At 35.4% G+C, this 12,589-nt stretch overlaps 3 protein-coding genes across 7 annotated transcripts in view; 1 reads left to right on the forward strand and 2 right to left on the reverse strand.

Annotated features, from left to right (window-relative positions):
• Positions 1–12,589, reverse strand: part of LOC103910797 (uncharacterized) — a 1,018,570-nt gene that overhangs the window by 301,556 nt on the left and 704,425 nt on the right. The gene's annotated exons all lie outside the window — the stretch shown is intronic.
• LOC141381976 (uncharacterized) lies at positions 1,989–8,032 on the forward strand. The gene is made up of 14 exons (XM_073949076.1): positions 1,989–2,167; positions 2,482–2,693; positions 2,871–2,946; positions 3,031–3,290; positions 3,614–3,691; positions 4,154–4,227; positions 4,425–4,588; positions 4,690–4,887; positions 5,082–5,168; positions 5,579–5,832; positions 5,909–6,046; positions 6,693–6,833; positions 6,942–7,053; positions 7,235–8,032. Exons 1-14 carry the CDS (start codon positions 2,056–2,058, stop codon positions 7,450–7,452), a joined length of 2,124 nt encoding a protein of 707 aa, XP_073805177.1. The 5' UTR covers positions 1,989–2,055; the 3' UTR covers positions 7,453–8,032.
• Positions 6,084–9,170, reverse strand: LOC141381977 (uncharacterized). The gene is made up of 4 exons (XM_073949077.1): positions 8,978–9,170; positions 8,695–8,805; positions 8,077–8,344; positions 6,084–8,005 (listed from the first exon to the last, which is right to left on the reverse strand). The coding sequence occupies exons 1-4, from the start codon at positions 9,064–9,066 to the stop codon at positions 7,790–7,792; spliced, it is 684 nt and encodes a 227-aa protein (XP_073805178.1). The 5' UTR covers positions 9,067–9,170; the 3' UTR covers positions 6,084–7,789.

Below are 12,589 nucleotides of genomic sequence, written 5' to 3' on the forward strand. Positions count from 1 at the left end.
GTTTGTGTGCATATTTATTTTCAGTTATTCAACAGGATTCATAAACAACTGTTAGTCTATGAAGGTAATTCAGTTGCGAAAGTCGAGAGCTTGCAAATGTAAATGTGAGCACTTGTGATAAGAATATTTGTATGTGTAGGTTGAAATGTACACTTACAGCTCTGATGTGAACAGCTGAAATCCTCGATTTGCACACACACACAACAATCCACACACTTGTGTTTTGAATTGGAAGTTGCAGATTAATAGTTGTGTATTTGTAAAATGTCATTCACAAAAACAAAATGATAGACACACGTGTGTGCTTCCAATTTACCTGTGCACAAATTGCAGTTTCACTGTACAAGCACAAGTCGGCACTCACAACCTCTCAGATTTCTCTGTACATGTGCAAATCCACGAGCTCTAACATTTGCAACACATTTCGCGAGATTCCTGTTGCAGAACTACCTGTGAGACTTGAAGATCCAGAGGCGCGAGGAGCTGGAGGCGGGGCGCGGGTAAAGCCGTTTTATTGGCTGATGCTCGACCAATGAATGGCAACAGCCAACGTGGGTGCAAAAAATAATTTGTACGATTATTTTACTATTATTATTAAGGTTTTTTAAACTATTTTATAAAAAGATACCTTTTTATAACATTAAATTGACGAATATGTACATACCAGTAAAAGAGCAGCAAAGTCAGTTGATTGGCTAGAGCCAGCCAATGAAATGGGACGTTTTTGTACGTCAGCACACAGGGCAGCTCACGCTGTGTTGCCAACTTACGTACTTTTTTTCAGACCCCCCTAGCGACACATTTTTTAAAAAGCGACTAGCGACAAATCTAGCGACTTTTTTGTGTTACTGGAGATTTTTATAGACTGTCATGGGACACATACTGTACCGTCCCTACTCTTCTCAACGAGCTGCGGGTGATGCCGCTGGCCGGCCCCTCCCCCGCCTCAGAGCACTGACAGGCGGCCCAGCCAGTCCTCGTACAGCAGCATCTCCCACCTACAGCCTGAGAGCTGATCACCTAGTGTGTAGATATTTCCCTTGTTCAGTCAAACTGATCTGCTTCTCCTTTATTTCAACAATTTAATTTGACCGTTAATTTTTTTTCTAGTTCACAATCACAGAGGTGATTTAAGAGAGTTTCAGAACTTGTCTGAGTTTATTACGTCTGAGAGGTTGCAAATTCACTACACATCTATATTGATATACTGTATTCAAACAGCAATACATTTAGTTAAATTTACATGGTTACATAAAGCGTAGTGCAAATATAAATATCCCTTTATTAACCATAGGCTGTTAAAAAGAAACGGTAGAACGCGATGACGTCACTAATATGCAAATGAACGTATGACGTAATCTAGCGACTTTTAGCGCCTTTTCGTTGAAAATAGCTGGCAACAGTGAGCTCGCGCCGTTTTTGGTGGTGGTCGGGATGGCGGCATCGAATAATCCGAGGGTAAGTTTCTGTTTTTAATAATTGTTGACACTAATTGTTGATACGTTCAATACTGTAAGCTAAGCTAATGACACTGTTAGGTGGTTCTGTAGTTTTTATAAGTAACGGTATAATAGAGTAATATATATATATATATATATATATATATATATATATATATATATATATATAATTGTGCTCCCCTAATCTATTGAATTACATGGTTAAATAAATGTTCATGCATAGTATAATTGTTCATAACCCAATGTGAAGTATGCAGTGTAAATTTTTTCACACATTATGCAGTGTAAATTTATTTATTTAGCTATTGATTTGATGTCACGAAATAAAGATTTTTAAGTACGTTTTATATGAAAATGACCATTTTTGACCCATAAAGAATCTTTTTGTAATTGAATAATTAAGGTTAACCTTTACCATTAATTTGGGGTGGGGGTCTAGTTAATGCTAATTGATTGAATGTTAATATTGTTGTTTGTTGTATTTTATGTAAATACACTCACATTGTTTTCTTTCTACAGGAGCAGAATACAGAAATAGAGAGTGCTGTCAGGAATCTGCTTAGTTGCATTCAGAGGCATAGCAGCCCTCAAGCACATGGGAACTCCAACAGTTCTCCCACCATGGCACCTCAACCTGGTACCAGTGCTTCTTTTGGGATTGGCCAGGCTGTTAGTAGGCCAAACACAGTACAGCAAGAAATGCAAAGGTAAAATAATTGTGTCAGAATCCCTCAGTTTTTTTTATCATATAAAAACTTTCTTATAAAGAGTTTATGTTTCATTAGATTAATAATTCACAAAGAATTAATGAAGTGTCACATTTAGATGGTTGTTTGTCATCACCTCTTTGCTTAATTCATAATTTCGACTTTATATTTAATTATTTTGAGTTTTTAAGTCATTAGTAATTCATAATGTTGAGATAATGTTGAGTTAAGTCAATTTTGATTTAGTAAGTCATAATTTCGACTTTGCTGAGTCATAATTTCAACTAAGGCATGATTTTTGTTCTTTATTAAAGAGCTTTTCCTGCACTTTACCATGGAAGTCGTAAAAGAATTAAAAAAAATGGCACCTGAACCTGCAAGAGTTACATGTGTGAAGTTCTTGGAAGTCCAGTTCTGCTTGCTGTCAAAAAACTCCCAAAAGACTCCCAAAGATGAAACAGTGCTCTTACAAGCAGGGCTAGGCAGAAGAACTGTAAATATTGCAGATGATGCAGATCATACTGAGGTGAGCCATGTTGTAAAACTGTTTATACAACATCATAAAGATATGAGTTTTTGTTCTTGTTTTTTCCATTATCATTTAAACTTTTTTGTATTTAAAATTTTTTAAAAGGAATAACAGTGTTATCAAATGGACGTTACCAATAAGTAGTTACAAATTTTTATGCCTTCTAATTTTCAGATAACCAAAGTACTACTTCAAGAGTATCCAAAGTTGCAAAGTTTAAGGGGTGGTTGGCTACTCCAAAGAGCCTCTGGTAAGTTTATGAAGCCATATGCAATTTCATATTTTTGATACTTTTACCATTACTGTTATTGTTTTCCATCTGTCTATGTAAAAGGGGGCAGTGGACAAAGAAAAACTGCCACTTTGCCCCAGGGTTCCCAAGGCTACACAGCAAAAATATTGAAGGCCTCCTCCAACAATGGGAAGAATGTAATCTACATCGTTCCCCTCCAAGAAGAAATCGATATAACCCCATTGCCCTATGATGCACCTGAATTTAAAAATATGCCCAAAAACATCTGCATGACCTGTGGTGCATCAGTCCCATTACAGTTGCTGCCATGTCACCTTGAGGAATGCCAAAGTCATATTACTGTGAGTGAAAAAAGAAAAAAGTATATGTTAAAATAGATCTAAAATGTCTTTAGAGTCCACTACATGAAGTTAGATGTGTATTTTACTGTATGTCCCAGTGTCAGGTGCAATATTAGATTTCTTGAGCTATTTTAGCACTTACTGTGTATATGTTGGGCTCAGCTGCTCCCCCTCACTCACACATACTGTTTTCAAAAAATTAAATATAGCAATGTACTGAAATATAATTATTATAATGTCTATTATATGGATTTGCTGTACGTTACAACAATAAATAAATATTTTGGTATAGCTATAATGATGCTTTTTTATAAATTTTTCAGATCGAATCTGAATCTGACAAAGAAAAAGAAAACGAAGAGGGCTATGGATTGAGCTCTGAGTCTGATATAATTTATCTGGTAAGAGATTAGTAAGGTTGGGTATCCCCAAAGGTCAATGAAGAACAAAAAATATGTAAGTTTTGGGTTTGTTCAAATTGTCAAAAGTTGTATAAGTAAATCATGAATTTTGATTTGCAACTTGTGTTTTTGGCTTATTTAGAATCACTAGGATGCACATATAACACATTTTTCTATTCTGACTATTTTTGACTGGTTCTGGTAGGAACCACTGTGAAGTCGACATGCAGTATTTTTTCACAGGAAACATGCAGTTCTGTTTATTAACCGAACATTGATTATAAATATATCAAATTACATTTTCTACTGTATGAAATTATTGATCTATCAAACTTACAAAATTTAAGAACTATCAAACTTACAAAAGTTTTATTTAGTAGATTGCTTAGTTTTGCATGTCATGAAATCATAAGCAGACAATGTAGTCTTGTCTGATTTTGTATTGAATCTCTAATTTTTTAGGATGCCTGTCCAATATGTGGTGAGGAATTTTCTGCCGAAGTGATGCCTTACCATGCAAGTTCATGTGGAGAAAGGTATTGTAGAAATGTTAGGTGCGAACTGTAGTGAGAGATTATACAGCTAAGACAACACACACACATACACACAAAATAATAAAAAAAACTGGGAAGATCAAACATTTGGGATCATATCAGAAAGTTAACAATCTACATGTTACATAAATATATTCTGTTGTTTTGTTTGTTTCTTGTGTTTATGCATTTTACTGTAGCTTCCCTGAGAGTTTAACTTCGATTATGGATGAACATTCTGTTGATGGAAATGCCTCATCACTGCCCCAAACCAATAGCAGTACCACTACACTTCAGCTTGATCCTGATGATTTAAGACCTGGACCATCTGTATCAGTTGAAAGTGCACCTTCAGTGTGGGATGGTACTGATTTTGTGGTTTATTGTTTCACAATTTTAAATTTTGATGTAAAAGTTCTTTCCTTAAAATCCATAACATGAAATTTACATTTGTTGACGCTGCAGAATGGAAGAACATTGAAGTTCCAGAAAGGGCAGCGATACTGTTCAGGCGGTATACTCTTCGGCAAAAAGAAGATGAACCCTCACTGAAAGTGAGAATTGACATTAGAGAGGACATGAAGGATCAGGAAGGGGCCATAATAAATTTTTACAAGGTCCCCAAAATTGATTGGGCTAGACCTCTTCAATGCCGACTGGAAGGTACTAAATATATAACCATAATTTTAACTTATAAACTAATAATAACTTGTATAACTAAAACATTACCATAAACAAAACAGCCTGTTTCATTTGATGTTGCATGTCATACACTATAATCCTTTTATTATTTATGATTTTTATGATGCAGCTTTTTCACCTATTATTAGTGAATTTTACATTTTTACATTTTTTAGGGGACATTGCCACAGGAGATTGTGTTCAACGGCATTTTTTTAGCATGGTGATGCACAAGCTGCAAAATGGATTTCTTTTTAATGTTGGTTAGTTGTTTCAAGGAATATCATCAAAGAACATAATGCAACTTTGAAAAAAGAAAGTGTCATTTTTATTCATTCCTATATTTTTCAAAACCTGTAAGGCTGTCTTTATCTTTGTTTATAGGATAGTTTTGTACAGACTAAATATGTTGGTTGTTTCTGCTGAATTGTCAATTGGAAGGAACTATAATTTTTAAGCCACAAAATCTGGGGCTATTGTATAGAAAACAGCCTATACATGTATAACAAATATCTTTTGCAGTGTACAGAGGAAAGACAGCTATAGAGGTTTAGAATAAAATAATTGTCCATAAAAATGTCCATTACCAGTTTGTTAACATTGTGTATTACCATTTTAGTAATACATTGTAAACCTTTCTCAAATGTTTTGCATTTTTCTGGTTTACAAATAGGGAATGGAAATGGTACTGCATTGTTTGAAGGCCAAGCAGACCACCTTATTCCATCTACTTCACAAGTCCTTTTGCAGAGTGACTTGTTTGTAATGGCAGGCAGGATTATTGGTCATTCTTTCCTTCATGGTGGGCCTTCTTTAGCAGGTGTGAGCCCAGCTATTACACATGTATTACTAGGTGGCTCTCCCCAGACAGCAACCATCACAATTGAAGATGTGGCTGACATCGACATTAGGGAGACAATAGAGATGGTAAGTTGTTAGGTGCCATATAGATAGAGGTAAATATGTTTGTACACTTAATTATATTCTTTCACTGTTTATAAAGCTTGGTGTAGGTGATTCAAAGCATGACTTTCCTGAGGATCAAAAGACAGCCATTAACCAGCTGGCAATGTCTTGGGACCTTCCAATATTAACAACAACCAACCGCACTTGGCTGTTACACAATCTTCTACAGCATGCGGTAAACTATTTTATGTATTTATTTATATTTTTCTTTTGTAAGCAGTTGAACTGTATGCAATGGTTCAGAAGACCGCTTAGTATGACTTATATTTTTATGTGGAAAATTCGCAATGTGGACAAAAAATAATCAAAAGAAAAACAATAAGTTTAACCAATTAAACCATTGTGTTAGAGCCATAAAGAGCAGTAAGAGATTTGTAATATTTTCCTGTAATATATCATTTGTATTGAGATATGTAGTTATTGTTATTTGAAACAGCATTTGATTTGTATACTTTGAGATATTATATTAAGTACATCATGTTTCATATGTTAACTAATGTCAAATGTCATATGTTTGCATAAGCAACCAGAAAAAAGATGGAAGGGACTTCCAGTCTTTTGACCGTTCTTCGAAACCATATTTAAATTAAAGCTTGGAACAGTGTAAATAGTTAGTTTTTTTGATTTTTGTTGTATCCTGACAAAGGGAAAGTAAACTGTTACATTGTAAGTTTGTGGTTTTATGCATTAAATCCTTTGTGCCAAGTCCCTAAGGAAATGGCAGAAAACTGGAAGGAATAGATGACCATTACACATTGCTTGCTAATTACAATAAAGTTGGATTAAATAAGGATTTATAAAATTATACTTTTCATATTCAGGTGCTGACACGAACTTGGCGACAAGTAAAACAGCTCAGACAAGGACTGAAAGACTCAAAGGTATGGCAGTTACTGGAGACCCGACCTGATGTGGCATCTATAGTTTTTCCAAAACAATCAATGGCTGACTGCAGTATCCAGGTAATTTATCAAATTGTAGTTTCTATTTTCATTATCAGAACATAAATTCCTACTTAATTTTGTACAGTAAAAGTATGTCTTTGTTGAATACAAAAAAAATTTAATTAGGTTCTCTTAAACAACATCATCTGGCCCATGGAAGAGGAAGAAGAGGATAATGAACCCCCATTTACCACCCAATGCAGAATTTCTGGATACCTGAGGCAGTTTTTGGAGACTGGTATGTTGTTTTCATACCTTCTTAATAGCACACCGGGCTGCCTTTTACTGATGCAAATCTATTTACCTAAAAAAATGTCTGTTACTGATAAATATAATCTTTACATAAACTTGCATAAGTTTTGTAAAATCAGTGTTTTAGTAACCTTCTTCTGTGTCCTTTATATCTGTTCCACTTTTAGCTGATCAGTGCAAATTGAAGCAGCTGGTGAAATTCTGGGTGGGCTGGGAGCTGCCTATGAAGGACATGCAGGTGAAGGTGGTACAGGCAGAACACCCTACATCCTCCACCTGTTTTTGCATTCTTCGTCTACCAGCTCATTACACAACCTTTGACCAGTTCAGAAAACACCTGGAAAGCTGTATTGCCACCAGTGATGTTGGTTTTGGCCTTGTATGAATTTACATATACTGTTTTCAATTGAAGATGGTTAACTGAAAGTTATTTCGAACATCAAGACATTTTTGTTCTTAATGTCAAAATTGTTTAAAGGATGTGTTTTAGATGTTACAGCATTTTACATATATTAGAGTCTTCTTAAGTAATATTAAATAAGTGAATAGTTTTATACTGTGTTGAAATTAAAGCTTTAATTTTCATGTCAAGATGTTTAGAGGCAGCTACAGATGTAGCAAGACAAAACACTGATTGAAATCATTACATTAATGTTCTACTACTGTTCAAACCAAATAAAATATCAAGACAAATTGTTCTTTGAGTAATTTTGTTATTTCAATTACATATAACCAATGCTATGCATGTACTGCAGTGTAGCAATGTAAACATCTGCCCCAAAATTTTCTGATGGCTGCATTGGGTTCACAGCAACCTTTAGTTGATTAAGTTCCTCCAAGGTAAGTGGACAGTCAATTTCAGGAACCTGAATGCCAGAATTTGTGTCACTGTTGACAAGACCACTGCTTTCCCAGTCTATTTGTGGAATCTGTAGAATCTGTTAGAAATTGTAAATTAGTTATTTGAAAAAATCTGAATATAAAAAAAAAGATAAAAGCAAGTGCCTACCTCGTCACAGTCTTCTGAATGGTACTGCAGCCCAAGTTGCCACAGCTGATTAGGAGAGAGGTTGCCCTCAGATGAAATGGGATGGTTGTCCCATCCATCTGTAAATGTATTGAGATGGGCCTGGAGACGTGGGATGAAGGCATAGTGACAGCAGAAAATGTGAAGACTGCTGGATAGATCAAGATGTCCATTCTCTTCCAGCTGGTGCAGAACATTGTAAAAGTGGGAGGTAACTGCAGTAAACACATCTCGCCACAATCGCTCGATTCTGTTTTAAGCAAACGAGTACAAAAAGATTTAAAAATTACAAATGAATATTAGTGGTCAGCCCTAAAAATTAAAGCTCATGTAATTTAATCTCATATTTAGGAGAGGAAGGCTGCAAATTAAAGTTATTATAACTAATATAATATGTCTGGTAACATTTTGCGTGCACACAATTTGCCATACTGTAATTGCAAAAACATTCTAATGTATAAACTGAACAACCGTATAATACAAACAAAGGTGAGTAATTAAAAACAACTATTATTGTCCGGGGTCTCTAGATTCCCTTAACCCCAGTAGACACCCTAAACGAACAGTGCATAAGGGTTAAATAAATAATGTAATATTAACCTCTGATTGTGAACACTTTTACCCGCGATAAAGCTACTTCTCCCTGTTCCACGGACAGAAAACATGAGGCAGGCCACGTCTACGTTCTCCCCTCCGTGATCACCTCGAACCCTGGGAGGAATTGAATAAAATAAAAAGTTGATTACAAATAATCTATCAGCATATATTGTTTGCATAACCTTTCAGGTTTATATTGAATTATTTTTAAATCAGCTTAATATTTCAAAGCTCTATTCTACTTGATGCAAACAAAAAAGCTTGTTACAAGTGAACAATTTTGTACCTCATTGGAAATCCAAACTTCTGAACTGCCTCACGGAAAAAAGACAGTGTTGTCGACGCCAGATTGTTATTCGAGACACCAAGATACATTATCTAAATTAATAAATAATAGAATAACAGCATTATGAAATATAAAACAGTACACCCGTTTCCAAATTTGTCAGCAATATATACCTAATTTTGTTTTGAAGTATTATGGCAAGTTAAAAAATTCTCCATATGTTATGGAACAAAACAATTATTGAATCAATGTCTTAATCTTTACCTTCCTGGAGAAGCCATCGATACCTCCAAATATCACGATGTTATACCTTGAATAATACATTTCTGTCACATATACTGAACTGAGAATACAGTACATAATAAATGTAATGTGTATGCTTAACTTACCGTATCAACTTGTGGTTTGTATCGATGTGCATTAGGGACTTTGGACTGGGGACAGAGTATGTCCTTCTAACCACACATCCTAACTGTGACATCCTGGAAACGATGCTTGCAGTGTCAACACGATGCATTGAAGTACGAACTCTATCCCATTGGACTCGATGACCTTGTGCTCTCAGAAGTCCCATCATCATTCTGTAACCTGCATTGGGATTGCTAGTGTGGATTTTTGCCACAAGTGAATCAAGCTCTGCATCTGTTAAGTTGCTGTAGGTTGACTTTACAGACAACCCCCATTCCACCATCCGTCTATGAATTGTGAACCTAGACACCCCGAGCAACCTTGCAATACATGTCACAGGAAATCCTGAAGAAAGCAGTTGGGATACAGAATCTTCAGATAGTAAAATCCGTGGACGGCCATTTGTTCCTTTCTCTTCGCAAACTATGACATGTGAATCACTGTTAGTGCTGGTTACAGCCATTTGGTGGACCTGATAAAGTGCATCATACACTTCATGTGCAAGGGGAATCTGATGTGAGATGGCACTAAAAATGACCAGCTCCTGGGCACATGTAAATTCTAGAAAGTCTATGTCAAGTGGGATACGTTCTAGCCAGAGTGTCAGGCGATTACAAAGCCGTTGCAATAAATGATTCAACAACAGTTCCTGAAAGACAGAAAAATAATTTATTATTAAAATCACATCAATACGTTTTTAAAATAATTCTAAAGATATATCTACACCTTGACCGTATCTAAGATTTTCCTTTTCATGTATTATTAAGCTTTAGTATTTTCAGAGGGATGTTGTATGGGGCATGATAGCTAGTAAAACATCACAAAGCTTGTGATGCTTAATTATGAGGTGTAATAATATTAACAAGATATGTGGGAGTCACAAGATAAAGCCAATAAACCTTATCCCCTGAACTTAAAAATACTGCACTACGATCTGGTTTGTTCAAAATCAATGCTCTTTGGTGCATGGTTGAAACACACTGTAAGTGATTCTCACACCAGACAAAAAGCACTGGATTATAAAGAAACCATATAAAAATTGTTTGCCTCCGCCTCCGTTGATTAACAGTGATGTGCATCTTAGTGTGATGTATTTTAGGATTTTGACTGCACATTACCTGTACATTGTCCATTAAATATTATCATCAGAAAAACTGCCTTTCATAATTATTGTGTTGAGCATATGCATTGGGCCAAATAAACAAATAACATATTAGTCTTTAATGATACAGATTATTAGTCAAGTAAATAATAATAATAATAATAACAATGTAATTATTTGTTTTTAAACGATTTTGTAGATTGTTAAAAACTTACCCTCGGATTATTCAATGCCGTCATCGCGACCATCAAAAACAGCGTGAGCTGCCCTGTGTGCTGACGTACAAAAACGTCCCATTTCATTGGCTGGCTCTAGCCAATCAACTGACTTTGCTGCTCTTTTACTGGTATGTACATATTCGTCAATTTAATGTTATAAAAAGGTATCTTTTTATAAAATAGTTTAAAAACCTTAATAATAATAGTAAAATAATCGTACAAATTATTTTTTGCACCCACGTTGGCTGTTGCCATTCATTGGTCGAGCATCAGCCAATAAAACGGCTTTACCCGCGCCCCGCCTCCAGCTCCTCGCGCCTCTGGATCTTCAAGTCTCACAGGTAGTTCTGCAACAGGAATCTCGCGAAATGTGTTGCAAATGTTAGAGCTCGTGGATTTGCACATGTACAGAGAAATCTGAGAGGTTGTGAGTGCCGACTTGTGCTTGTACAGTGAAACTGCAAAACGTTCACAGGTAAATTGGAAGCACACACGTGTGTCTATCATTTTGTATTTGTGAATGACATTTTACAAATACACAACTATTAATCTGCAACTTCCAATTCAAAACACAAGTGTGTGGATTGTTGTGTGTGTGTGCAAATCGAGGATTTCAGCTGTTCACATCAAAGCTGTAAGTGTACATTTCAACCTACACATACAAATATTCTTATCACAAGTGCTCACATTTACATTTGCAAGCTCTCGACTTTCGCAACTGAATTACCTTCATACTACCGCTCCAGTGTTGGAATGAGACGCGCGCGCGCACATCAAAGTCATGCAGTATTACATTTATAAACATGATCACTCCACAGACAATTTAAATAATAAACTTGTATTTTATATCTTGAATTTAAAATGTATTTAGCAGTTTTATATACGCTATTATCTTTAAGACGAGCTTTATAGCCTACTAATCTGTTACAAAACAAACACTTTATTTGTGCTACAGATTCACTGTCAAAAATAAATAACCAATAAATATAAATGCAAGTATATATAAAACAAAGATGTCACTCTGTAAAAAGGTGTTTATTTAAAGGTGTTTAACAGCCGAACATGCAGAACATACTTGATTTTTACACTGGGAAAAATGTATTAGAAAAAGCCACAATTTAAAAAAGCAAACAGCAGTTAACACCAGAAAAAAACAACGTTTTCATTATTAAAGCATAACAATAAAACTTTTTATATTTTAATGAATTGAAATCATGTATTGTAGGCATTTTGGTCAATTTTACTGCATTAATGTAGGCTATTTAAAGCTGGACCGACCGACGCGGTACACATGATGCATGTCGCGTTTGTCTAATTTATTATGCACGCAAAAACTTACTTGTAAACCAAATATGTTGTCGGATTCTTTCATGGGCATTAGAGATAAAGTGCTTATGAAGTGCTTCGTCGGCCTCTGGTCGTTAACCGATGCAGAGCCGACGTTTGTTGAGCTGGAACAATAGAACACACGACCGAACGATCATGCGTATGTTTGGCCGACCATATACAGATGTTAGAATTAAAGGGGCCGACGTGTTGACCTTCGGCTGACGTCGGCCCAACGTATGTGTGCTGTCTGGGAAAGACGATATCAAAGTTATAGCTAAAAAGGATGAATAGAAATATTAATTTAGAATCACGGATGACTTATTTAAGCGCAATAGCCCAAATACATGTCATAAAATATTAATATTAATAATCATAATTTAAATAATGAAATTATATAACCTATTCCAATCCTGACATAGCTGCGCTTAAATAATAACTGAAGACGCTCCTTGCATTCGCATTCGCACGTTTTTAAATTATTTTAAATTACACGCCCCCATCCATAACCAACCTTAAATCATAACTGAACTCTCTGTTTAACAGTTCCAAGTAAAC

Source organism: Danio rerio, chromosome 4, assembly GCF_049306965.1.
Source record: "Danio rerio strain Tuebingen ecotype United States chromosome 4, GRCz12tu, whole genome shotgun sequence".
Classification (NCBI taxonomy): domain Eukaryota; kingdom Metazoa; phylum Chordata; class Actinopteri; order Cypriniformes; family Danionidae; genus Danio; species Danio rerio.